Source organism: Dama dama, chromosome 11, assembly GCF_033118175.1.
Source record: "Dama dama isolate Ldn47 chromosome 11, ASM3311817v1, whole genome shotgun sequence".
In the NCBI taxonomy this organism is placed as follows: Eukaryota; Metazoa; Chordata; class Mammalia; order Artiodactyla; family Cervidae; genus Dama; species Dama dama.
The window spans coordinates 57,106,590-57,133,607 of NC_083691.1; the positions used below are offsets into that span (position 1 = coordinate 57,106,590).

The window sequence follows — 27,018 nt, forward strand, 5'->3', positions numbered from 1 at the left end:
TTTTTCTTTCTGACTTACTTCACTCCATATAATAGGCTCCAGTTTCATCCACCTCATTAGAACTGATTCAAATGCATTCTTTTTAATGGCTAAGTAATATTCCGTTGTGCATATGTACCACAGCTTTCTTATCCATTCATCTGCCAATGGACATCTAGGTTGCTTCCATATCCTGGCTATTATAAACAGCACTGCGATGAACACTGAGGTACACATGTCTCTTTCAATTCTGGTTTCCTCAGTGTGTATGCCCAGCAGTAGGATTGCTGGATCATATGGCAGTTCTATTTCCAGTTTTTTAAGGAATTTCCACACTGTTCTTCACTGTTCTCCATAGTGGCTGTACTAGTTTGCATTCCCACCAAAACTGTAAGAGGGTTCCCTTTTCTCTGCACCCTCTCCAGCATTTATTGTTTGTAGACTTTTTGATAGCAGCCATTCTGACCGGCTTGAGATGGTACCTCACTGTGGTTTTGATTTGCATTTCTCTGATAATGAGTGATGTTGAGAATCTTTTCATGTGTTTGTTAGCCATCTGTATGTCTTCTTTGGAGAAATGTCTGTTTAGTTCTTTGGCTTATTTTTTGACTGGGTCGTTTATTTTTCTGGCATTGAGCTGCAGGAGCTGCTTGTATATTTTTGAGATTAATTCTCTGTCAATTGCTTCGTTTGCTATTGTTTTTTCCCATTCTGAAGGCTGTCTTTTCACGGCAATTTTAAAACTCTTCAGTCCTATACAATACTTTCCATCATCCATCAAATAATTAATCCTTAATTCTCTAACCTTTTATCTCCTGTGGCATTCTGTACTCAAGTAGAAAATGTACTTTACTCTTATGTCAGTGCCTGTATATTTTATGAAAAAGATTTAATCAGTCCTATTATATTTAAGTAACTTTTATTTTTTTTTGGCTGCACCATGCAGCATGTGAGATCTTAGTTCCGTGACCAGGGATCAAACCCATGCCCCCTGCAGCGGAAGCATGCAGTCTTAACCACTGGACCGCCAAGGAAGTCCCTTAAGTACATTTTTATCCAGAAATTTCTCTAGGAACCAAAGCTATCTGAAATTTGCTGAGATGCCTCAGGAGACAGTGTTCAGTTCAGTTCAGCCCAAAGGTATTTGGACAGAGCTAACTCACCATCTGGCACTTACAGGTAGACCCCCACTTTGTAGCCTATCTCCCCATTAATGTCTGGCCTTGCTGCTCTGCTCTGTATATTCCAGTCGGCTTGCACCAGGTTTTCTCAAACTTGAGGGCTTTTGCTTCCACTATTTGCTCCAATGGGAACTTCTTTGGACTTAATAAAACTCTATTCTTCATTCATTCTGCTCGTCTCACCACCTCTGTAAGGCCTTCCTAGACCCCTATCTTAATGATCTTACAGCACTTTGCACACAGTACATGGAATATTTAAATTAAGTCTTACTATTTTGCAGTTATTTATATGCAGCTTGTATATTCCAGTCAGCTTGCATCAGGTTTTCTCAGACTTGAGGGCTTTTGTTTCCACTATTGGGGGACTTGACTACCTGGTGGCTCAAAAAGTAAAGAAACTGCCTGCAATGCAGGAGACCTAATTTGATCCCTGGCTCAGGAAGATCCCCTGGAGAAGGGAATGGCAACCCACTCCAGTACTCTTGCCTGGAGAATCCCATGGACAGAGGAGCCTGGCAGGCTACAGTCTATGGGGTTGCAAAGAGTTGGACGTGACTGAGTGACTAACAGACTTGACTGCAGGAAAGCATTCTTTTTTCTCTTTGTATTTCCAAAGTCTGGTTTTACTTGGCAAATAGAAGGTCTAACAAATATCTATCGAATAATGCATGAATTAATAAACAAACGAATGCATGCATGTGTTCTGTGGAAGATATTCTTCCAGCCACAGAAGGGAGAGTTGAACTAGATTACCTTTGGTGTCCCTTATAAGGTTAAGTTTATTACTTTATGACTCACACACTCATATTAATTTAGCAGTTGGCTCAGCTGGTTAGAGTGTGGTGTAAGGAGGAGAGACAATATATCCCAACCCTCCATGGGCCAATTACTGTCCAGAGAATGAAGAGTAGTAATCTGTATGCCTAAAAATAGCTACTCAAGGTACTTCAGTACAAATCCATCTCCCCAACTGCAAAAGCCCATGAAGTTCACATACTGCTCCTGGAGGGCCAACTGAATTATCTGCCTACATTAAAGAAAACACTAATATGAAAATGGATATTTCTTTTGAAAAAGAGATATATCCATTATATATATATATATAATCTAAGTATATAATATATATATATATATATATATATATATATATAATCATATCCTATACATGATCACAGACTTTATAAACATAAATATCACCTTGACTCAGGTCCCAGCGTAGGACTTAAATTCATGACTAAATCCAGAGTTCAGGCTCTTAATGATGCCTAGAACATAGTAGGCACTCAATAAATGCCAGGTATTACACAGAACTCTGGTATTTTAAAAACAACCAGCATTCTCTTCATATTGAATAAAATGAAAGGAAAATTAAGTCTGATACAATTTTAGAGTACATTATCCCAATTCTCTTCAGAACAGCCTTACAAATATATGCTTATTCATCATACCCCACTCACCCTCCATCTCCACCTGTCACTTACTCATGATTTATGGTTCAATTAAAATGTGACCTCATTTATGACACCTTCCTGAATCATCACAATCAGGATTAGTCACTTAGCTCATGGTTTTTTTCCTCCATATGTTTATGTTTTATCTAGTATCACCTTCTTCCACAGACTTTAAGCTCCTCCAGGTGATAAGCCCAGTCTTTTTATTGATATTTCTCCCAAAGCCTAAGCTACTGTCCTGCACACAATTTTTCAGCATAGAAGTTGAATGAACAATGAATGGCTTGGGTGATGAACTGCCCGTGGAGCTGGTGGGCCCCCCTCTCCTATCCCTCCCTGCTTGCTGGTGGTGCTGGCCACTGACATGTAAGTCAGCATCTCTATCAGCAAGGGTATTAAAGCCTTTATTTACCACTTGCTGGTCACCCAGGACGTTTTGCTAGAACATACTGATTATAGTCAATTCTCAATTTTTGAGAATACAGTATGAATGCAGCTTAGATAAATCCACAGATAATCAAAATAACACACATTTTAGTTGTAATTATAAGTCTTTTCTGTCATAAAGCTGTTGTTATCCTGGATATTAAGCAATAAGTTTCATACAGAACTTCCCCTTGTCCTGACATTACAGAAGTGCTAGGCACGATATCAAAACCAAGGGGAAATGTAGCAATAACCCATGGAATAAGAAAACTGAATCACAGCATCATTTCTAGTCCCACAAAGCATTAAAATCCATACACCTGACAGACCTGCTAACAGATTCTCTACTTATATTTTACTTTCAAATTATTTGACTTGGCTGCTTTCTAAGTAACCAAACTCTTCTGCTTTTAACAATGATCTCTTCTATTGGTATATTCCTCCCATTTTTTTGCTTTTTATTTTAGACAGAATAAGGATGAGATAAATAACTGAGGATTAAGTCACACAGGAGATTTATATCATACTCTAATAATATAATAATTAACATTATCATTTATATCATATTTTAGCAATGTAATAATTATCAATCATTAATGTCAAGCCCAGTACATGGTAAACCCTCAATAACTGAGTTATCTGAATAACAACTCAATTTTGTGGCCATAATTCTTTTTTTAATTACAATGTTACTGAAATGTAATTGACATACATGGTGGCTGTACTTTTAAACCTTTGTAACACTATACTTCTATCCATCTTATACGCCACTTTGAATGAGTTTAAGTAACTTGAAGGATAAGTCTGTTTCAGGGCTTCCCACGTGGTGCTAGTAGTAAAGAACTCGCCTGCCAATGAAGGAGACGTAAGATGATAGGTTTTGATCCCTGGGGTCTGGAAAATCCCCTGGAGGAGGGCATGGCAACCCACTCCAGTATTCTTGCCTGGAGAATCCCAAGGACATAGGAGCCTGATGGGCCACAGTCCACAGGGTCAAAAAGAGTTGGATGTGACTGAAGCGACTTAGTACACATACATTAAAAAAAAAACAAGTTAAACAGATCTTAGTTTAGAGGTTGTTTCTTCTTTTTTAATTGAAATATAGTTGGCATATAATATGTAAGTTTCAGGTGCACCATATAACAATTTGACATTTGTATACAATATAAAATGATCACCATGGTAAGTCTAGTAACCATCTGTTTCCATAGACAGTTACTGCAGTATCATTAACCATATTCCTTACATTGTCTATTATATCCCTGTGACTTATTATATAACTGGAGGTTTAGAGCACATGTTAAATGAACAACTACTCTAGTCTTCATCTATTTCGCCCACCAGTCCCACTCCTCTCCATTCTGGCAATCCATTTGCTCTCTGTATCTAAGGCTATTCCTTTCTGGATTTGAACAGTCACCACCAGAAGCTACAACACATACACATGCACTTTAGCATAAGACTCTTACCGTGACACGTATCCGGAATTTTTTATGTCATTCCAGCTACTGTCGTTAGCTTCTCCACTGACAGCATCATATTTGTTTTCAGTTTGACACTGAGTTTCAGATTCCTTCCTTTGCTGAAGAGGTGGGGGAAAAAAATCACTCTCAGTACAAAAGCTGAATTGAAGTTAGCTAACAATATTAGGCTGCAAAATAACATGGAAGAACAAACAATACTGAGAAACTGTATTAGAAGAATGAAAAACAACAGCATTTTCTTTGTCAAAGGGAAGGGAAACGATCAGGGTGGAGCCAGGGTTGAAGAGTGAAGGAGGGGTGACATACACGTGGAAACAAAAGTACAGGCAACAGTGATTTTAGAGTGAAATTTAAGGAAACGTACCCCTTGCCCAGCACATGGGCGCGCGCACGCGTGCACACACACACACATACACACACACAAAGCTTTCTATAGTCCCAACACTTTGAAATAAATGAGATTCTAAAAAATGTCTTACTCTGTGAGGATGAGGATGGAAGAGTCTGCGTACAATGAAAGTTGTTGCTACGATACAAAACACGATGGTTCCAACTATTTCTTTCCACCAGTGTAAGAGAAGAACGGGGTCCTTTTTGCGGATGTTCTTGTAATTCGGGTTGTCAAGAAATCTGACTGTGATCTGCGTGCTCCGTTTGTTTCTCTCCCGCTTATAGTATGGCAGATAATAACCATTATCTTCAAAAAAATAAACATTAGATTTTTTTAAAAAAATAAACCAATATAGTTCCACCACCAATTGCTAAAAATTATCTCATTTGTTATGACATAACACTTTGAATTCCTTTTCCTAAAGTTTCATCTCTTTAGAACATTTCCACAGCCTCATTTACCGTGCTTTTTCTTCCTTCTACACATATATATTTTTCTTTATTCCATAACGTCATACATTTTCTTTCTATTGAATAATAATAAGACTAAAAAAAAAAACTCTTATTATCTGATTCAATCCCTTAAGTGGAAGAAAAAATTAGTACTCAAACTTCCTTCGAGGATTTTAAACTTTCCTTTCAGTTCAGTTCAGTTCAGTCGTGTCTGACTCTTTGCAACCCTATGAATCGCAGCACACCAGGCCTCCCTTTAGCCCCTCCAAAATACCAAATTTTAGCATGACTCATTCTTCACAAGGAAAGGAAAACATTTTCACTGTGCCCTCTGGTTCATTTCAGGCTGTCAAAATGAGTCTGTCCTAGAAAGCAGCTTTTCTTTTTAACTTCTGTTTTACACCATGTGGGCAGATTACTCAGTTCTCTTTTACCTTCTATGTTAATCAATAGCAGACTTTAGCACCTTGTTTGTTTTTTTTTTTTTACTAAATCAATTTAAATTCTACAATAACTTTCCAGTTCTACCATCAAGGGTAAGTAACTGATGAGGAGTCTATGTTTTTGCCTAATACAGATTCGAGGATTTTTTTTTTTAATGTTCAACTGTTCAAAAGACTTTCATATCTGAACATACCCTAACTTTCCTGGTGGCTCAGATGGTAAAGTGTCCGCCTACAATGCAGGAGACCTGGGTTCAATCCCTGGGTTGGGAAGATCTCCTGGAGAAAGAAATGGCAACCCACTCCAGTATTCTTGCCTTAAAAATCCCATGGACAGAGGAGCCTGGTAGGCTACAGTCCATGGGGTCACAAAGAGTTGGATACAACTAAGCGACTTCACTTTCACTTTCCTAAATAAATAGGAATGTGCTGCATGCCAAATTTCACCTATTTTTGACTTCCATGCTAATTTTCCTTGTCTTAAAACAAAATTAAAATAATCCCATTGTATAGCATTTTCACATAGCTCTATGGGAAACATCTATTTTCACTATACAGACAGATATTACATAGACTATATTATATGAGTTGATCATTAAATAAGAGGTAATAACAAGAACTAAGGCTTACTGAACATTGACTATTTGCCAGACTTGGTGCTAATTAAGACTAAGCATTATTGGATTTCCCTGGTGGCACAGTGGATACGAATCCATCTGCCAGAGCAGGAGACACGGGTTCAATCCCTGGTCTGGGAAGATTCCACATGCTGAGGGGTATCTAAGCCCACATGCCACAACCGTGTTTCAGAGCCTGTGAGTCACAACCACTTAGCCACAATTACTGAGGCCTGGATGCTTTAGGTCCCACAAGCCACAACTAATGAGCCCGTGCACCAGAACTAGTGAAGCCCTCGCGCACTAGAGCCTGTGCCCTGCAACAAGAGAAGCCACCACAATGAGAAGCCCTTGCGTTCTCAAGGTGGGCAGCCCCTGCTCTGCACAACTAGAGAAGGCCCTCATGCAGCAACGAAGACCCAGTGCAGCCAAAAATAAAAACATAAATATAGCAGCGTGTACATGTCAAAACAAAAAAAGACTGCATTATCTCATTTAGACCTTAGAACAATTCGATAAACAGATACATAGGATTATTATATCTTTGTTTTACAGACGAAGGAATAGAAACATAGGTAAGTTAGGTGTGTCCAATCTAGCATGTGACAAAACCCCTGCAAACAGTCTTTGGAACCTTGGCCACCACATACAACATTTGCTTCCCAAGATATTTTATTTTTTACCCTCGAACTGATTGCCCTGCTTTTGAATTCTATTAATTAATTTCAAATTAATAAACTAAAATAAATAGAAAAATCAGACACCATTTTCAGTTCAAATGTAATCACACTTACCATAAGGATACTGCAAGATTGAAAGTGCACCATTACTGTACTCTTCGTGAGAAAACTTATCGTTACTAAGACATTTGTCAAATTCATCAGACCCCACCAAGACAGGAGTTCTAGAAGGAGAATCTAAAAGAAAATGGTGAAATCTTAACTGTTATGATTTTAATGAAAATGTGTATGCCTCATTCATTCAAAACACAGATATTCAACCACAGTTCAGTTTAAATATGTTAGTCAAACAATGGCCCAAGGTTTTTTCCCTTGAAAAACAGTCTTATAGAGAAGATAAGTCATTAATACAAGTCATTAAAATATGATGTGGTATATGTGATTAAAAAAAAACATATACAAGGTACAGAAAGACAGCTGAAGAAAATAGATGGCTTAGTATATGAATTCAGTTCATTTGAGTGTCTCAAAGAAGTATGATGTGATAGCCAGATAATGTTTCACAAATATTCTTAATATAAACTAAATGATACCAAGGCATGGTCAGAGAATGGTTAGAAGTTTTTCTAACCTGTCTAGAGAAACATTTTATTATTAACACTGATTTCTACAGAAGCAGCTGTTGCTTCGATGAAATCATGTTGTAAAATGATAATTAAAATTCATTAACTTCTGAAATGCCTTCCCCATTTATTAGAAAGGATGAGCATGTGTGCTCAGTCATGTCCTACTCTTTGTGACCCCACGGACTGTAGCCCACCAGGCTCCTCTATCCATGGGATTCTCCAGGCAAGAACACTGGAGTGGGTAGCCACTTCCTCCTCCAGGGGATTTTCCCGAACCTGTTTCTGCATTGGCAGGCGGGTTCTTGACCTGCTGAGCCGTTAGGAGGCCATTAGAAAGTACAGAGTATATAACAGTTGTGATCCTTGTGATACTCAAAACTAGGGCAAAGACAGTCATGATCAGGCCTCTGAACGTCTTAATAACATTTATAAAAGTTCACAGTTCACTTACGAATTAGAGGTTTCCATTTGATGATTGGCAAAGGAATAATAGCATTTTCACTGTTGACAGATTCCAAGGCCTTGGGACTCGTAGGAAACTTTTCTGAAATTCTGACTGATGACTGCAGATACAGCTGGCCCCTGTACATTCCTAAATCAACCAGAACCCTGTCAATCACATTTAGAATCAAGTTCCCATGATATTTTTTTTCAAAAAGGTTCATTTTGGTTTAATAAAATTAGACGAATTTCAGTTATTTATTCATGTGCTACACTGCTCTTTTCAAAGACTCATGCATGAAACACTCAAATTTGACCCAAAGGTTATTCAACAAAAACAGGGCAGGAAAGTTATGTACAAGTTACAATGTTTCTCACTGAATAATCTTTGGTAAAAACTGGGAAACCCCTCTGGCAGGAAAATTGAAAGAAATAATTGTTCTCTTTGGAAACTAATAGCTTAGATGAAGTAACCTTTTCTTTAAGAAAACCTAAAACACCTGCCATTCACAAGATACTAACAATTCAATTAAATACTATCATATCATGTGTGTGACATGTTACTCTTTCAAATTCTTGCATTTCACTGAGATTGAGGGGTGGGTAGCACATTGATAGCGCTAAAAGAATTTCATGAGTATTTGGCCACAAAATTAGTTCAAATAATTAGATTTTAGGGTTTTCAAAATGTATTATATTAAAGGCTTTCAATTGCCCAGTAGCACACAAGCATTTTGTTTTAATTTTTCAGATAAGCTGTATAGACACATAGAAAAAACTAAACATAATCTTTAAGAGGGAGCAAGCTGATAGAGATACCAATACAAATGTAAAAAGTTTTAGACTTTGAAGATACATAAGTAACATGAAACCATGCTACGTAATGGCAACATTTTTAAGCCTTTTAAATAAAGGTCTCCAAGAAAAAGAATACACTATGGTAATCAGAAGTTTCACAACTGAAAAAATGAGAAAATACTGCAGAACAGAAATCAAAGTATAAATCCTAAGGCCAGAGAATGTACTAAGGAATTAAAACTACTATAGGCACACCTGAAGTAGGGAGAGACCATGTAGGAATAAAACCTGAATTCAACATGTACTATCTCGAGATAAGAGACATCCACTCACCCAAGTAAACACTGTTTTCTGTGGCTCCCCGGGCAGCTTCTACAATATCTTCTTCATCTTCTAAAACTCCATCATTGGGGGCGTAACTTGTATCATCAAAAAGACTGATGGGAATGACTTTGCCATCCTTAACCAACCAGGCAGATGCAATGGGAGTACAAAACTAAACAAACAAACAAAAATGGAAAAGAAAATTTAAATATCTTCAAGCAGTATTTATATGTATCCCAACTCCTGAAATACCATTTAAAACCACAGATTTATTTTAAAAATTTTCACTTTTCCAGCTTTTTTGTTGTTGTTCAGCTTTACTGAGGTATAATTGACAAATAAAAATGTATGTACTTATGATATTGTTGTTTAGTTGCTAAGTCATGTCTAACTCTTATGACCCCATGGACTACAGTCTGCCAGGCTTCTCTCTCCACAGAATTTCCCAGGCAAGAATACTGGTGGGGGTTGCCATTTCCTTCTCTAGGAGATCTTCCTGACCCAGGGATTGAATCGGCGTCTTCTGCATGGCAGGCGGGTCTATAACACTGAGCTACCTGGGAAGCCATTTATGGTATAGAATGTGCTATTTTGGTACATGTACGCACTGTGAAATAATTAGCACAATCACGCTGATATATCCATCACTTCATAGTTATTTTGTATGTGTGTTTTAAGAACATTTAAGATCAACTCTCTTCACTTCTGTTTAATATCGTAAGGATCCTCCATGCTGTTTTCCATAACATCTAGGTCAAAGAAACGCTGCTGTATGCTGTTCACCTCACCCAAACTTGCTGTCTTCTGTCTTTCATAATAGCCATTCTAACAGAGGGCTTCCCTTGTGGCTCAGCTGGTAAAGAATCCACCTGCAATGCAGGAGACCTGGATTTGATCCCTGGGTTGGGAAGATCCCCTGGAGAAGGGAAAGGCTACCCACTCCAGTATTCTGGCCTGGAGAATTCCAAGGACTGTATAGTCCACGAGGTCACAAAGAGTCAGACACGACTGAGCAACTTTCACATTTTAAAAGATATAAAATCACAAATTTCTTAGAGCACAGAGAACAAGTTGAAAAACTGCAAAATGGCAGTCACTTCCCTCTACCCAACATGTCTGGTCAGACTGAGAAGGAAAGAAACACGTTCATAAATTCTCAGTGGTTCTAGGTACCTGGTATTCCCACTCCAGGTGTCCTCCCTTCTTATTAAACGCCATAACTTTCCAATCCGCAACGGAGACCTTTATCACTGTATCCATCATGACAGCTTCCTGCTCTTCCACGTCTGAAATGATTTTAGACTGTTCTTTGTTTCCACTGGGCTTTAAAGTGCTTTCAATAAATCCGGCTCTAGTTTCCATGTCTGGAATATACCGAAGTTCAAAGTGGCCAACACTGAAATTCCACCTTAAATTTACAAAGGCGTGTTTTAGAAATTTACATTTTAAAAAAGGGACCAAACAATAAAGAACTCTTGTAGAGTGAAGAAACAAACACTAAAACCTGGGTGATGAGAAAAGGAACAATTAAACACAATCTTCAGGAAAAGCGCACACTACTGATTTCAGCCACAAGAGGGCGTAACTTGGGTCGCGACCCTTTAGAAAGGGATTCTGAGAGCTGTGATGTGACAACAGCTATGGGATAGATTTTTCTCTCAAAGATTAACAAATGTTCACATTTCTAAATCAAGGCGATTTTCTCAAAACACATTAAAGTCACATCAAAATGACGCAGCTTGCAGTCAGTCCTACTGCTTAATTAAAGTGTGGAAACATTTCACTCAAGCGTAGAGAAATTAACCCTTATTGGGATATCCCAATAAGCCAATGTAAAAGGCAAGAAGAATACATCAATTTTAGATTTTTATGAAAATAGAGCCTTGAAAGGCAATGTGACCAAGTATACCAAGTCTGAAGGTCATAACACCTCAGCTCCAACCTTAGTTCTCTACTGACTGAGATCTGGTTAGCCTTAACCTTGTCTGAGTTTTAGTGTCCATATCTGTAAAGTGGTAGCAGTAATGTTTCCTCTAGAATTAACATATAGAAAAATCACATATCTATTGACACTATAATGGTCTTGACACTTAGATATAAAATGGCCCTAGAATTCTGACATCTGTTAAAAAGTAGATACTCAAGGAATATGGATCTCAGACGTCAGACTCTTCCCATTCTGATACTTCAAATTCTGTTAAGTTGAACATCTGCTCCTATGGTGGCTGAACACGCAACAAGCATTCAACATTTAGGGAAACAAAATCTCATCAGGATAAAGGCGCTCTGGTTGCCAGCAAAGCCCTTGACTTACAGTCCAGGGAATGAAGAGAGAATACATTCTTCACTGAACTTGAGAAAAGTTTTCAGGAAACAGTTATTGTGCATCAAATTAGACAAAATCTCAAAGTCTGGTTCACTTTCAAAAAGATAAAGATGGGCTCTCAAATTCTTTTTATTGCATGGCAATTTAGAATTTAAACATTAGGTTTAAAAAAGTCAAGCATGTAATTTATGACCACTAGTATATCTAATCTAATCATGTAATTTTATTTTAGCTTTTTAAATATTTATTTATTTGGCTGGGTTGGGTCTTAGTTGCGGCAAGCAGGACCCTTTGCTGTGGCGTGCAGGCTTCTCTATAGTTTTGGCATGTGGGCTTATTTGCCCCGTAGCGTTGGATCTTAGTTCCCTGGTCAGGGATTGGTCCCAGATCCCCCCGCAATGGAAAGCAGATTCTCAACCACTGGACCACCAGGGAAGTCCCTAATCACGTTGCTTTAAATGTAAAAATTTACATTATTTGAAAAAGGAAACAAAAAAGTATTTGACCAAATAAACTATACTTTAACACTTTAAGAAAACAGATTAAAATATTATCTTAAAATTGATGTGATAGTCAGACAAACCACAAAACTATCTACCAGAGAGAACTTCAGAGTCCAACAGGCCCAAGTAAAACAAACCACATCAGCTTTGTCTTTCTGTGTTCAAAGAACTTTGACCAGTGAGGTTACTGTGAAAAGTATCATTAACCTAAAATTAAGCTAATATATGGGCTTCCCTGGTGACTCTGGTAAAGAATCTTCCTGTAATGCAGGAGACGCAGAGATCTGGTTTCAATCCCTGAGTGGGGAAGAACCCCTGGAGGAGGAAATGGCAACTCACTCCAGTATTCTTACCTAGGAAACCCCATGGACAGAAACACCTGGGGGGCTACACTCCATGGGGCCAAGAGTCAAACACAACTGAGTGACTAAGCAATAACAACAACAAAGCTAATATACAGTCATTGTACGGGACTCCTCCTGGTTACCATATCCAAAAGCACATGGTGAGAAGTTCAGCTCAAGATTTGTCATGAAGCTGTTTTAAATTTAGGGGCTACAAGGACTTCCTGGATGGTCCAGGGGTAAAGAATCTGCCTTCCAATGCAGGGGACGTGGGTTCAACCCTTGGTGGGGGTACTAAGATCCCACATGCCACGCATCACAACTGGAGAAGCCTGTGTGCTGCAACCAAGACCCAGCACAGCCTAAATAAACAGATAAATCGAGGGGCTACTTTTCTCCTTAAAAAGTAGTATGCTTCTGGGGAAACAAAACCGTTCAGAAAATTTCAACAAAGAAAAAGCCGATGAACTCTGCTCTTCCTGTACTTCTAAACATCAACAGCAACATCATCTAAATACACACTTCTCATTGCCGCTGCGAGGTCCAACAGCTCTCACGGTTTTCTGGGTGCGCTGCAGAAGCAAGATGTCTTCTTCTTGTTCCATTTCATCATTATCCCACTGGCGACAACCCAGAGCTGAACAGATGTACCTCACCTGAAAAGACAGGTGTAAAATTAGTAAAGGGAACATGTTCCAGGAGATCAGAGACAGTAAAAGACTCTCAATAACTTATAAAAAGTGAAAGGAAATTGAGGAAATGTGTAAAAAGTACCCAAGGATTAAGAAGCAACAGCTATACTATTTAGCACAAGGACCTCTGCTCGATACTCTGTAATGGCCTATATGGGCTTCCCTGCTGGCTCAGCGGTAAAGAATTCGCCTGCCAAGCAGGAGACATGGGTTCAATGGAGAAGGAAATGGCAACCCATTCTAGTATTCTTGCCTGGAAAATCCCATGAACAGAGGTGCCTGGAAAGCTACAGTCCAAGGGATCGCAAAGAGCTGGACACCACTTAGCGACTGAACAATGATGACAGTGGCCTATATGGGAAAAGAATCTTTAAAAAAAAAGAGTGGATATGTGTATAACTGATTCACTTTGCTGTTTACCTGAAACTAACCTAACACTGTAAATCAACTATATGCCAATAAATTTTTTTTAAATAAATAAAATTTTAAAAACTGGAAAAAAAAAGCAGCAATAGCCAGATTACCACCAGTTCCTAAAATGAAACATTCAGAACCATAGAAGTGCCAGTTACTATTTACTTCAGGGAGCGAGTTTCAGGATTTAGACAATTTCAGTCTTACTGTGAGCATTTCCATGAAGAAATGGAGAGCTAGTTGTGATCTCTTAGTAATAATACCATGAATAAAATCCAAGGTGAGCTAAAAAAAAAAAGAAAAATCGCCTCGGAGTTTCCATACAACAGAAGCATTTAGTTCTAAAAAATTCAAACCTTATCTAACAGCTGTTAACATTTTCAAGTACCTCCTTCAAATCCTCATTCAAAGGAAAGGGGAAATTCTTTGGATGGTGTGACCAAAATCCTCACAGAAAGTGTACCTGCTAGGATACCAGAATTTTGGAGCAGCACATCAAATCACGAAACTAGGTGCCTGGGTTCAGTCCCACTGTTTTACCGATGAGAGCACTGGAGGAGAGAGAGGACCACAAGGCCCCCTCAGTACAGTACAGATGCAGGTGGCTGGAGAAGGCAAAAAAGTTTGCGAGAACAAGAAGGGCCGATGGGCCGAACACTCAGACAAGGGATCAAGTTTGGAAAACTCAAGGATCAAAGACCTTTTTTCTATTCTTCCTTGTTTTCAAGTCTATATACAAATATTCAAGTATTGATGTGTTAAGGGGTTAGAAAGAAATTTTTACCTTCCTAAAAAAGTGTGTTTTTACTTATTCCCAACAATGGATTTATAAGAGCCAATCTTAAGAGTCAGATTATTTCCTAAGAACTAATAACGGAGAAAGCATAGGTCATTAACAGCATGACTTTTTCATCAGACAGATTTAAATCAAATTTGACCTTGGCAGTTTCTGAACCTTTGAAAGCCTCAATTTTCTCATCCTAAAATGAGCACAGACTTGCCTCTTAGATTCTCTCATGACAGGCTCAAACTAGAGAAATAAATAGTAGTAGCAATTATTCTTATCATCAGGATTATTATTAATCCTTGGAGCATTCCTCATCTATCCAAATAAAAATTTTTTAATGCAACCATTAGAAATATTGTGATGATTTCAAAATGATGCATGAAAAATGCAACTGACACACAGCAGATCACAGTTATTCATTCTCGTCCTTCTGCTATTCCTGCTCTGCTGTTTGACTCTGCTGTTTATTCTGTTATTTTGGATAAATTCCGTTTCTCTTAATAGTATTTCCCCCTTTCTACTTCACAGTTCTTTTATCAAAAGAAATGACAGTTGGGGGAAAATTATAACAGATCTCAACCAGTAATAGCATAGTTTAAGAAATTATTTCTTCTATTCTTATTTAGTCTGACTTCTCCCCAAACAAATTGAACATTTTTACTCACCTTTCCACTATATGCACTGAGTCCATATGTAGTGAGAGACTTTCCTCCAACCAAGACAACATCATCTCCAAATTTATAAGATGATTCAAGAAGTGATTCAACTGTAAACGGAACTGTTTCCATGCTCTCACGATCCCGGTCCCACTGGAAGAGGTCTCCATCCAGGGAAGGAATGATCATCTTGTTCCCAAATACCTAAAATAAAAGCTAACTTTTAAAAGGATTTTACGAATGAATAAAGACGTGCTACATATATACAAAGGAATATTACTCAGTCATAAAAAAGAGCAGAACAATGCCATTTGCAGAAACATGGATGGACCTAGAGATTATCACGCTAAATGAAGTAAACCAGACAAAGACATATATCATATCATATCACTTATATGTGGAATCTAAAACACAACACAAATGAACCTAACTACAGAAAAGAAACAGACTCACAGCAGACACTAAGAATATACCTGCGGTTGCCAAGGGATGGAGGGGTGGGGGAGGGATGGACTGGAAGGTTAAAATTAGCAGATGTGAACTATTATACATAGAATGAATAAACCAACCACAAGGTCCCACTTTATAGCATAGGGAATTATATTCAATATCCTGTGATAAATCATAATACGAAAAGAATATGAAAAAGAATATATATATGTATATATAACGGAATCACTTTGCTGTACATAGAAATTAACACAACACTGTAAATCAACTATATGTCAATAAAACAAATCTTAAAAAAAATAAATAAAAGGATCAGTAGGAACTAAGAGCCGTGGTCTCATGCCTCATGTACTTTGGCCTCTGGAGCAGCAAACGAAGCTGCACATCCTATCAACCAAAAGCAATTTAAAAGAACCACCCACCTCTCCTGGGGCCCACAGGTACACCCCAACATGGTTTTCCTCAAACTCTGCTCACCAGGAGCCAAGAGTGTTCCATAATAAGAGCTACCAAATGAGAGTTCTGTGACTCAGTGAGTTCAAGCAGAGGTTACTGGAGGAGTTCTTACGGTGATTACCATGCCAACAGATAATGTGATTTTCTAGTAAAGGGACAGTTTATGCAGCACTTTCCAGGCCTGTTTTATCCAAGCCAGTTACCACCAATGATTCAGGTCCAAGGAACACAGGTTGACTCAAGCAGCATCCCACTCTTTCTTTCATTCAATTTCTCAGATCTGCTAAGAGCAAGAAGCCTGGTAACCAAGCTTAATGATTTCATGCTCTTAGAGGTCGTTCCTTCTTCTAACAATGTTTATGGAGGGCCTATTACCTGTCATAGGAAATAGTGCCGTGGTCTCACGCCTGATGTACTCTGGCCTCCGGAGCAGCATACGAAGGTGCACAGCTTATCAACCAAAAGCAATTTAAAAGAACCTGTATCTCCTGGGGCCCACAGGTATACTCCAGTATGGTTTTCATAGGAAACAGAGTAGGAAAGACTAGAGATCTCTTCAAGTAAATTAGAGATACCAAGGGACTATTTCATGCAAGAAAGAAGAAAAGGAAGTGAAGTCGCTCAATTGTGTCTGACTCTTTGCGACCCCGTGGACTGTAGCCTACCAAGTTCCTCCATCCATGGGATTCTCCAGGCAAGAATACTTGAGTGGGTTGCCATTCCCTTCTCCAGGGGATCTTCCTGACCCAGGGATCGAAAGCAGGGATCGAACCTAGGTCCTACACATTGAAGGCAGACGCTTTAACCTCTGAGCCACCAGGGAAGCCCCATTTCATGCAAAGATGGGCTCAATAAAGGACAGAAATGGTATGGACCTAACAGAAGCAGAAGATATTAAGAAGAGGTGACAAGAACACACAGAAGAACTGTACAAAAAAGATCTTCATGACCCAGATAATCACGATGGTGTGATCACTCACCTAGAGCCAGACATCCTGGAGTGTGAAGTCAAGTGGGCCTTAGGAAGTATCGCTACGAACAAAGCTAGTGAAGGTGATGGAATTCCAGTTGAGCTGTTTCAAATCCTGAAAGATGATGCTGTGAAAGTGCTGCACTCAATATGTCAGCAAATTTGGAAAACTCAGCAGTGGCCACAGGACTGGAAAAGGTCCATTTTCATTCCAGCCCCAAAGAAAGGCAATGCCAAAGAATGCTCAAACTACTGTACAATTGTACTCATCTCACACACTAGTAAAGTAATGTTCAAAATTCTCCAAGCCAGGCTTCAGCAATATGTGAACTGTAAACTTCCAGATGTTCAAGATTCAAGATGGTTTTAGAAAAGGCAGAGGAACCAGAGATCAAATTGCCAACATCTGCTGGATCATTGAAAAAGCAAAAGAGTTCCAGAAAAACATCTATTTCTGCTTTATTGACTATGCCAAAGCCTTTGACTGTGTGGATCACAATAAACTCTGGAAAATTCTGAGAGAGATGGGGATACCAGACCACCTGACCTACCTCTTGAGAAACCTGTATGCAGGTCAGGAAGCAACAATTAGAACTGGACATGGAACAACAAACTGGTTCCAAATAGGAAAAGGAGTACATCAAGACTGTATATTGTCACACTGCTTATTTAACTTACATGTAGAGTATATCACAAGAAACGCTGGGCTGGATGAAGCACAAGCTGGAATCAAGACTGCCAGGAGAAATATCAATAACCTTATATATGCAGATAACACCACCCTTATGGCAGAAAGCGAAGAAGAACTAAAGAGCCTCTTGATGAGCGTGAAAGAGGAGAGTGAAAAAGTTGGCTTAAAGCTCAACATTCAGAAGACCAAGATCAGGGCATCCGGTCGCATCACTTCATGCCAAATAGATGGGGAAACAGTGGAAACAGTGGCTGACTTTATTTTTTGGGGCTCCAAAATCACTGCAGGTGGTGACTGCAGCCATGAAATTAAAAGACGCTTACTCCTTGGGAGGAAGGTTATGACCAACCTAGACAGCATATTAAAAAGCAGAGACATTACTTTGTCATCAAAGGTCAGTCTAGTCAAGGCTATGGTTTTTCCAGAGGTCATATATGGATGTGAGAGTTGGACTATAAAGAAAGCTGAGCGCAGAAGAATTGATGCTTTTGAACTGTGGTGTTGGAGAAGACTCTTGGAGTCCCTTGGACTGCAAGGAGAGCCAACCAGTCCATCCTAAAGAAAATCAATCCTGTGTGCTCATTGGAAGGACTGATGTTGAAACTGAAACTCAGCTTCATAAATTGCTCACCTGATGCGAAGAGCCAACTCACTGGAAAAGACCATGATGTTGGGAAAGATTGAAGGCAGGAGGAGAAGGGGACGACAGAGGATGAGATGGTTAAATGGCATCACCGACTCAATGGACATGAGTTTGGGTAAACTCCAGGAGTTGGTGATGGACAGGAAGGCCTGGCGTGCTGCAGTTCATGGGGTCGCAAAGAGTCAGACACGACTGAACGACTGACCTGAACTGAACTGATTACATGTTAGGGACTATTCAGTTGCTTAGGATACACAAGTAAGTAAAACAAACAAACAAAAACAAACACCTACCAACTTGGATCTCAAACTCTGGATTAGGGAGCTAAATAACGTAATAAATAATTACAGATTATGTTAGGGCATAAATGCCATAAGAAAAAAAAACAAAACAGAACAAGATAAAGGAGGAAGGGAAAGTGTATGCATGGGAGGGGAAGGGCCTGTCACTAAGGGTTAAGTTCAGGGCAGGCTCCCATAGAGAAAGTAACATTTGAGCAAACTTGAAACTCAAGTGTTAACTCTGCTGATACAGGGGAACAGCCCTTGCAAAGATCTTAAGTGGGAAGTACATGGTGACAACGGAGGGGAACAGGCTGGAGAGGCAAGGATGGAGAGCAAGCAGAAAGCCCGAGACTGTGCTGGTGGTTGGCAGCAGAGGTGATGCCGGTGGTTGGATAAAGTAAAGGCAGCAGGATTTCATGGTGGATTCCCCATACACACGAGCAAAAAAAAGAGCCCAGGATGACTCTAAAGGTTTTGACCAAGAACACCTTGTTTCTGGAGAAAGAGTTAAATTAGTACATGCCTTTGTGACACTGGCCTTTCAGCATTAACAAACAGACACAACTCAGGAATCCCCTGGCAGTTCAGTGGTTAGGACTTGGTGCTGTCACTGCTGGGGCCCGAGTTCAATTCCTGGTCAAAGAACTAAGATCCTACTAGCCATGTGATGCAAAAAAAAAAAAAAAAAAAGGACACAGCTTGACTTATTTCAGCTAATGACAACAACTATTTTCCTGACTGTGAAGGCTCAAAACTTTGGAAAGGGGGCTATGAAAGAAGTATGAGCTTAAAAACCAAAGACTCCAAACAAATGTCGATATAAACTTAAAAAAAAAAAAAATTCTCTATGGACTTCTTTGTTCCTTAGGCAGCAGAATCTTTTCTTTAAAGAGATACTTACAGGGATCTTTTAAAGAGATCCTTTTCTGTCACAAAGAGTTTTAAGTTGTTGTTTAGTTAACATATTCTTTCCCCCACCCCCTACCCCCAGGTCTGTCCCATACTCCTGGAGTTCTAGAAAACAGGCTGAAAAACTGGACTCTAATCCACTTCTTTCCTTCATTTCAAATCCTTATATCTCTGCGTGAACTATTATAATAATCTCTTCACAGGTCTTAGCTGGAAATTTCCTCAACCTAACCTCTGCATATCTTCTAGATTAATCTTTAAGTCAGAGTTAAGCTTGTTATGACACTATTCAAAAATCCTCAATAGCTCTCCATTATCTTCTTACTAAAGACCCCAAATCCTAAGTCCAACATTCAAAGTCCTCGAAACACAACCCTGTACAATCTTCTCCTCCTTGTCCTTCACCTTTCCCCACGTGGGTGGAAATCAGGCATCATTACTGAAGCAGGATATTTCATGTTATGTCATTGTCAATGTCATTCATTCTCCCTGGAGCACCCTCCAGTACCAACTCTGCCCACTGAAATCCCATTTGGCCTTCAGGCTAGCATCACTTATGCTTTTCCTTTGAAATCCAGGAAAATTTTAGCAGTGGAAGTTCACTGACAGAAGTCTTACTACTATACTTTTTGCTGTAACTATATTGAGACAATATTACAGTCTCAAAAAATGTTCATTGTACTGTTAAATATTAAATATGTTAATGTGTACACATTTATGCTTATACAGTAGCTGTAAAATTAATGCACTCAAACCTAATGGCCAGATTTTTTCAAATTCCATTCCCTCAGCAAAAGAACAAAGGCCTCTGAGAGACATGGCTGACTCCTGGGCTGGGACAAGGCAGGTAGAAGGTGAACCTTTAATATCTTATTGGTCTGAAAAGTAAGAATATGCCCCCCAAAAAAGATGAAAACGTGTCACTGACCACATCTGGAACTGAAGTACCAGAATGATCAACTACTGAATTATAAAGCATTGAAAAAAATAAGGAATTTATGAGTCCATATTGTTAACAAATAGATAAACAATATATGGGAGAGAAGGGAATGCGTTTACTGCAATAAAATGCCAAGAGTCTACTGATATATTTGAAGGGAGGACTGCAGTTGGAAAAATTAGCATCTTGCAGTCATTGCAGTTAAGATTGCGTCAGGCAAAAATCAGCCATGCTGTTAAATCTAGGTGAAAATTTTGATGAGAAGCTGGATATCTGTATGGTCCTAAAGTATCTTCCTGTGCTTCCCTAGTGGCTCAGCGGTAGGAAATCCAACTGCCAATGCAGGAGACTCAAGTTCAATTCCTGGGTCGGGAAGATCCCCTGGAGGAAAAAATGGCAACCCAGTCCAATATTCTTGCCTAGAGAATTTCATGAACAGGTGAGCCTGACAGACTCTAGTCCATAGGGTTTCAAAAGAGTTGGAAATGACTTAGCAACTAAACAACAACAAAGTACCTTCCCAACTGCTTATTAGTTACAATAGACTAAAAACAAAAACAGAAAAGTCATATAGTGGAGAATTTAGACAATACCTTGACTAGATGATCAAATGAGTTTGATAGACAGGAAACCCTAAGAGAAGGTTACCCATACAGTATTTTGAACCAAGAATGCACAGCCTGGATCTAATTATCAGGAAACATCAGACAAGCACAAAAGAAGGAAAATTCTATTTTATTTTTAAAGCAAAAAGCCAGAGAGACAATATTTTTCAAAAATGTCAGTGTCATAAAAGATAGAGTCTGTGGGGAAAAAAAATCCAGATTAAAAGAAGCTAATGTGACAAGTAATTGTACTACCTGACCCTAGACTAGATGCTACACTGGGAATGAAAGACACCATAAAAAACATTATTAAGTCAACTGATAAAACTGGAATATAGACGATAGATTAGAAGTTGATGACTGTACTGTGATTACGTAAGAGAGTATCTCTATTAAGAAATGCACACTGAAGTATTTAGGAGTAAAGAGCTAAAATGGATATTTCATTTATCTTTAGATATTTCAAGAAAAAAAGAGTATGTATGGGGGTTTGGGAGAGGAGAGATTACACATACAACTCAAATGATAGAGCAAATAAGTTTTGAGGAGATTAATCTGGGAATACAAGGGTTGGTTCTTTTTTTTTTGGTACTACTTTTCATACCAAAAAGTGTGCAACTTCTTGTACTGTGAAATTACTTCCAAATAAAAGGTTAAAGAGAAAAGATACTCAGCTTTGCAGCTGTAATTAAACTCAGAAGGCTATACCATGAAATTGAAGGTTCATCATAATTCTCGATATCTAAAGATCTCCAACTATTTCTCTTTATTTTAAAGAAATCTAAATTTGGGGGGACTTCCCTGGCGGCCCAGTGGTTAGGACTCTGCACCTTCACTGCCAGAGGCCTGGGTTCGATCCCTGGTCGGAAACTAAGATCCCACAAGCCATGTAGCATGGTCAAAAGTACATAAATACATAAATAAACATTTGATTTTTAATGAGCTCTCAAATGACACTGGCATGTATACATATGTATACCACCGCATATTATCTTAGAGTTTTAACATTACTATTTCATTCTTTGCTTTCTTCTATTTCTTGGTAACAACAGATAAATAATTCTATTTTCAAAAATCAAAGTTCTTCATCTTTTGAAGAATGTTCAACTTGAAGTTGTTATTAAAAACAGATTTAGTCATAGTTTACATACCCTATGGTGAAGCTACCATGGTATTTAGCCAAAGTAATCACCCATTTTAAGTTACACATTAGTCAGAAAATCAAGTTTACTGTTCTCTACCTTCCACATTATATTCTCTATTCTATTCACTAGAACAATAAATTCAAACTATGATATAAAAATGATAATAAGGGACATCCCTGGTGGGTCAATGTCTAAGACTCCTCGCTCCCAATGCAGGGGGTTTGAGTTCAATTCCTGGTCTGGGAACTAGATCTCACATGTTGCAACTAAAGAGCAAAGATCCTACTACATACCATAACTAAGACTTGATGCAGTGAAATAAATATTTTTTTTAACAAATGATAATAAAAATAATGATAATAAAAACTTCAATAAAATGATAAAATTAAAAAACAGGTATTGTCTGGTAATGTCAACAGCAGCACTGGTTGAGGACAAATAGGCAGAGCAGGTGCATTATCACTACAAGAAAGAGGAAGAGTGGTTAGTGGGTCTGCAGTAAACAAATAACATTTATTTTTACTTGTTTCCTCTTCCATTAAACAACTTCTCTTCCTCTAAACAAGCAGCAGGTCCTTAGGGAACACAAAGGCTTCGAAGTGCAACCATCCCCAATCACTCCCCCCGCCACACACAAAAAAAGAACAAATAAAAACCTCCATCAGACGAACAGGAGCTAAAGTTCACCTTTGCTTCCAAATGTAAAAGAAAGTAAACTTATCTGCAACTAAAAATATGGTTTAAACAACCAAGAAGATGTCATGTGACTGACCATATGAAGACAAACTGCCTTATTTTATCTGCTGGTTTTTTTTTTTTTTGGCCTTATTTTAAAAGAGGACAAAACCCCAAACAAAAATGCATTATGATTCAAGCCTTGATCATGTCATATTTCTGGATGATGATTTTAAAGTTCACTTTCAAATAGCTGCTCTTCACTAATTGGCTGCTTATGAGTCATACTCACGGCTGCTAACCTCTGCACCAATCTTTGTGAAGTCTTTGAGGCTGCAGCTGTGAAGCAGATGGTGCTTTTTCCTTGAGAGCCACAAGAAGCGGTCGAGGCCTGCAGTTCAGGTAGAGAGATGACCTCACCTCTCAGAAAAGCATTACCTCACCCTCCCAGCATAGGAATGAGTCACCCGGAGAGTCAGCTGCAAATCTCTTGGTATAAAAAAAATGTAGGTTATGGTGATGCATTTTCACATTCCACCAGTTTGTCTCTGGAAGGAGCCATTTGTTCTGATTCGCTGCTCTGCATCTCAAACTAATTACGTGCCTCGCTTCCCACTTCAGTCATTTTCAAAAACCCACACGCTTATTATCTGCGGGTGGTGGTGGGGTTTCCCTCTATTTGTTTTTTCCTGTGAATAATTTTAAAATAAAAGGTTTGTCAAATCGGCAGGCAAACTCGGGATCAAAGATTCAACCCCAGTCTTTAACCACCAAGTCACAAAGCAGCTTAGTAAAAGTAATTCAGTTAACATTTCTGATCAAAACCTGAATGGCATAATGAATACCTGCGGTACCCGGAATCAAGGACTGCTATTTGAAATCAGAATGTGAGGATAAGAACTCTGTTTTCAAGTGGCAGGAGGAACTTCAACTGAGAAAATAAAGGAACTGACTAAAAACAAAAATTCTTCCTATTTGAAAAAAACATATTTTCATTTGGTTCTTCCTTCTTTTTCTATGTGATACCTCTCCACTCACCCAGCCCAAACCTCCCACCATCAACACATACACTTTGGGTGGGTATATTCAACTTTAACTTAAAATGGAAGTTTTAAAACATCAAATGTAAAGAGATGACTATAATAAAACCCCATGTGTCTATGACCCAGTTTCAACAATCATCAACATTTGGCTACTCTCCACTCATCTGCTACATATATTTGTTAGGACAGTATTTTAAAGTCAGTCACAGGCATCATTGTCATTTCACCTATACATACTTCAGTATTTGCTGCTGAGAAATAACTACTATGCCAAATGTTACATCTAACAGAATTAAGAGGAATTTCTTAAAAATCATCTAGCATTCAAATTTCCCTGACTGTTGCAAAGACATACTATATAATTGGGGCTTCCTTGGTGGTGCTAGTGATAAAGAACCCACCTGCCAAGGCAGGAGGTGTGAGAGACGTGGGTTCAATCCCTAGGTCAGAAAGATCCCCTGGAGGAGGGCAGAGCAACACACTCCAGTATTTCTGCCTGGGAAATCCCATGGACAGAGGAGCCTGGTGGGCTATAGTCCATGGAGTCTCAGAGTCAGACATGACTGAAGTGACTTAACACTCAGAACTATATAATTCATTTGCTCCAACAGGAATATAAAGTCCACATATCACATTTGATTATTTTTGTCCCCTATCAGGGCCCCTTTTACTCCCTTTTTCTTGCTTTGATTTACTTGAGAAACCAGATTATTCATCCTACAGAATATCCCTCGGTGTGGATTTTGCAAGTGACTTAACTTGTTACTTTATTCCCAGTATTTCTTTCCTTTCTTTCTCCCCCCACCCCCTTTTCTTTTCTTTTTAAAATTTATTTGGCTATGCGAGGTTTTAGTTGCAGCATGTGGGATCTAGTTCCCCGACCAGGGATCAAACCCACGCCCCCTTCATTGGGAGCATGGAGTCTTAGCCACTGGTCCACCATGGAAGTCCCTATTCCCTGTATTTAAAAGATGTAATACAACTTTTCTTTAAAAGGTGTAATAACAACTGGAGCTTTGATCTGATGCAGCTTTGATGTTTTGGGACAAGACTACCTCACAGGCTGTGCTGTATACTTCCTATTATAGAGGTCAGACATTCTCATTCATTTCTGTATCGCCTATGACTGCTTTCTCACTACAACTAGAAAGACTGCGTGGCCCACAAAGCCCAAGATGTTTACTATCTAGCCCTTTACAGAAAAAGTTTGCCAACCCCTGAGTTATGTCATATGTGTTACTATTAATCAGTGGATTCAGTGGAGTCAGTCTGGTCCCTTCATTTTAAAGAGCCCCATCAACCTTTCACCATTTTAGTATCAACTGAGGATCTACTACTTCAATAAAATGATAAAAGAATGACTTTCAATTCTATCATTCTTTCTTCATTTCTTAGATAGAATTTTTCTTAAAAAAAAAAAAAAGAACTTCCCTTGTTAGACTTTAGATGCTGGATTTGCCTCTAGTTCCCTGATCAGGGATAGAATCTGGGCCTCCTGAATTGGGAGCTTGGGGTCTTAACCACTGGCCCACAGGAAAGTCCCCTCCACAGCTATTTAAAAAGGTATGTCTACAATTAACGCTGGAGAGGGTGTGGAGAAAAGGGAACCCTCTTACACTGTTGGTGGGAATGCAAACTGGTATAGCCACTGTGAAGAACAGTATGGAGATTCCTTAAAAAACTGGGAATAGAACTGCCATAATACCCAGCAATCCCACTGCTGGGCATACACCCTGAGGAAACCAGAAATGAAAGATACATGTACCCCAATGTTCACTGCAGCACTATTTACAATACCTAGGACATGGAAGCAACCTAGATGCCCATCAGCAGACGAATGGATAAGAAGTTGTGGTACACAGACACAATGGAATATTACTCAGCTATAAAAAGGAACATATCTGAGTCAGTTCTAACGAGATGGATGAACCTGGAGCCTATTATATAGAGTGAAGTAAGTCAGAAAGAAAAACACAAATATATGAAATTTAGAAAGATGGTAACAATAATCCTATATGCAGGGCAGCAAAAGAGATACAGATGTAAAGAAGAGACTTTTGGACTCTGTGGGAGAAGGCGAGGGTGGGATGATTTGAGAGAATAGCACTGAAACTTGTATATTACCATAGGTAAAATAGATGACCAGTGCAAGTTTGATGCATGAAGCAGGGCACCCAAAATTGTTGCTCTGGGACAACCCAGAGGGGTGGGGGGAAGGGTGGTGGGAGGGGGGTTCAGGATGGGGGGACACACGTGCAGCTGTGGCTGATTTCATGTCGACGTATGACAAAAACCATCATCATATTGTAAAGTAATTATCCTCCAATTAAAATTAATTAATTTTTAAAAAGGTATGTCTCTTGGTCCCCAAACTACTGACGAATGTTTCTACCATTTTGGGGATCCTGATTTTCCCATTCCTTCCTCTGTTCCCCCAATTCTTCCACAGTCAAAACAGAAAGGGTTTTGGTGGTGGTGTTTTTTTAACATTTTCTTCAGCTTGAAGACTTTCAATGAGACTTTGACGAATCAAAGGATTCTCTTAGTGAGGCATGTGCATTCTAAGCATATTTGTAAATACTTCTAAAGAATTCACACCAACCAAGAGGTCAGGAAATCTAGAAGAGAGCAGGAAAATCCTAAAATCCTACTAAAGCCAATCTATCCTTGAAACCCTCTTCTCTCTGATTCGTCACTCTCTACTTGAATTTTAATATGTTAGGGGTTCTACTCAGCCATAAAAGGGAACAAAACTGAGTCATTTGTAGAGACATGGATAGACCCAGAAACTGTCAGAGAGTCAAGCAAGTCAGAAAGAGAGAAATAAATATTGTATATTAACACGTATATGTGGAATCTAGAAAAAGTTGATACAGATGATCTTATTTACAAAGCAAAAATAGAGACACAGATGCAGAGAACAAATATGGATGGATACCAAGGAGGAAAAGTGGGGGTGGGATGAATTGGGAGACTAGGACTGACATATATGCACTATTGATACTATGCATAAAACAGATGATTAATGAGAACCCATCACAGAGCACAGGGAACTCTACTCAGTGCTCTGCGATGACCCAGACAGGAATGAAACCCAAAAAGGCGGGGATGTATGTACAGTGGGCGGAAACCAACCCAGCATGGTAAAGCAACAAAACTCCAATAACACTTTTAAAAATTTAAAAAAAAAGG

At 38.9% G+C, this 27,018-nt stretch overlaps 1 protein-coding gene across 1 annotated transcript in view; it reads right to left on the reverse strand.

Moving 5' to 3' along the window:
- EIF2AK3 (eukaryotic translation initiation factor 2 alpha kinase 3) overlaps positions 1–27,018 on the reverse strand; it is a 79,039-nt gene that overhangs the window by 24,596 nt on the left and 27,425 nt on the right. The window contains exons 3-10 of the mRNA XM_061155310.1: positions 15,025–15,219; positions 12,989–13,122; positions 10,467–10,701; positions 9,303–9,465; positions 8,182–8,322; positions 7,219–7,341; positions 5,001–5,218; positions 4,507–4,619 (exon numbers count right to left, since the gene is read on the reverse strand). Of these exons, the coding sequence (XP_061011293.1) occupies positions 4,507–4,619; positions 5,001–5,218; positions 7,219–7,341; positions 8,182–8,322; positions 9,303–9,465; positions 10,467–10,701; positions 12,989–13,122; positions 15,025–15,219 (1,322 nt within the window). The remainder of the gene's footprint in view (positions 1–4,506; positions 4,620–5,000; positions 5,219–7,218; positions 7,342–8,181; positions 8,323–9,302; positions 9,466–10,466; positions 10,702–12,988; positions 13,123–15,024; positions 15,220–27,018) is intronic.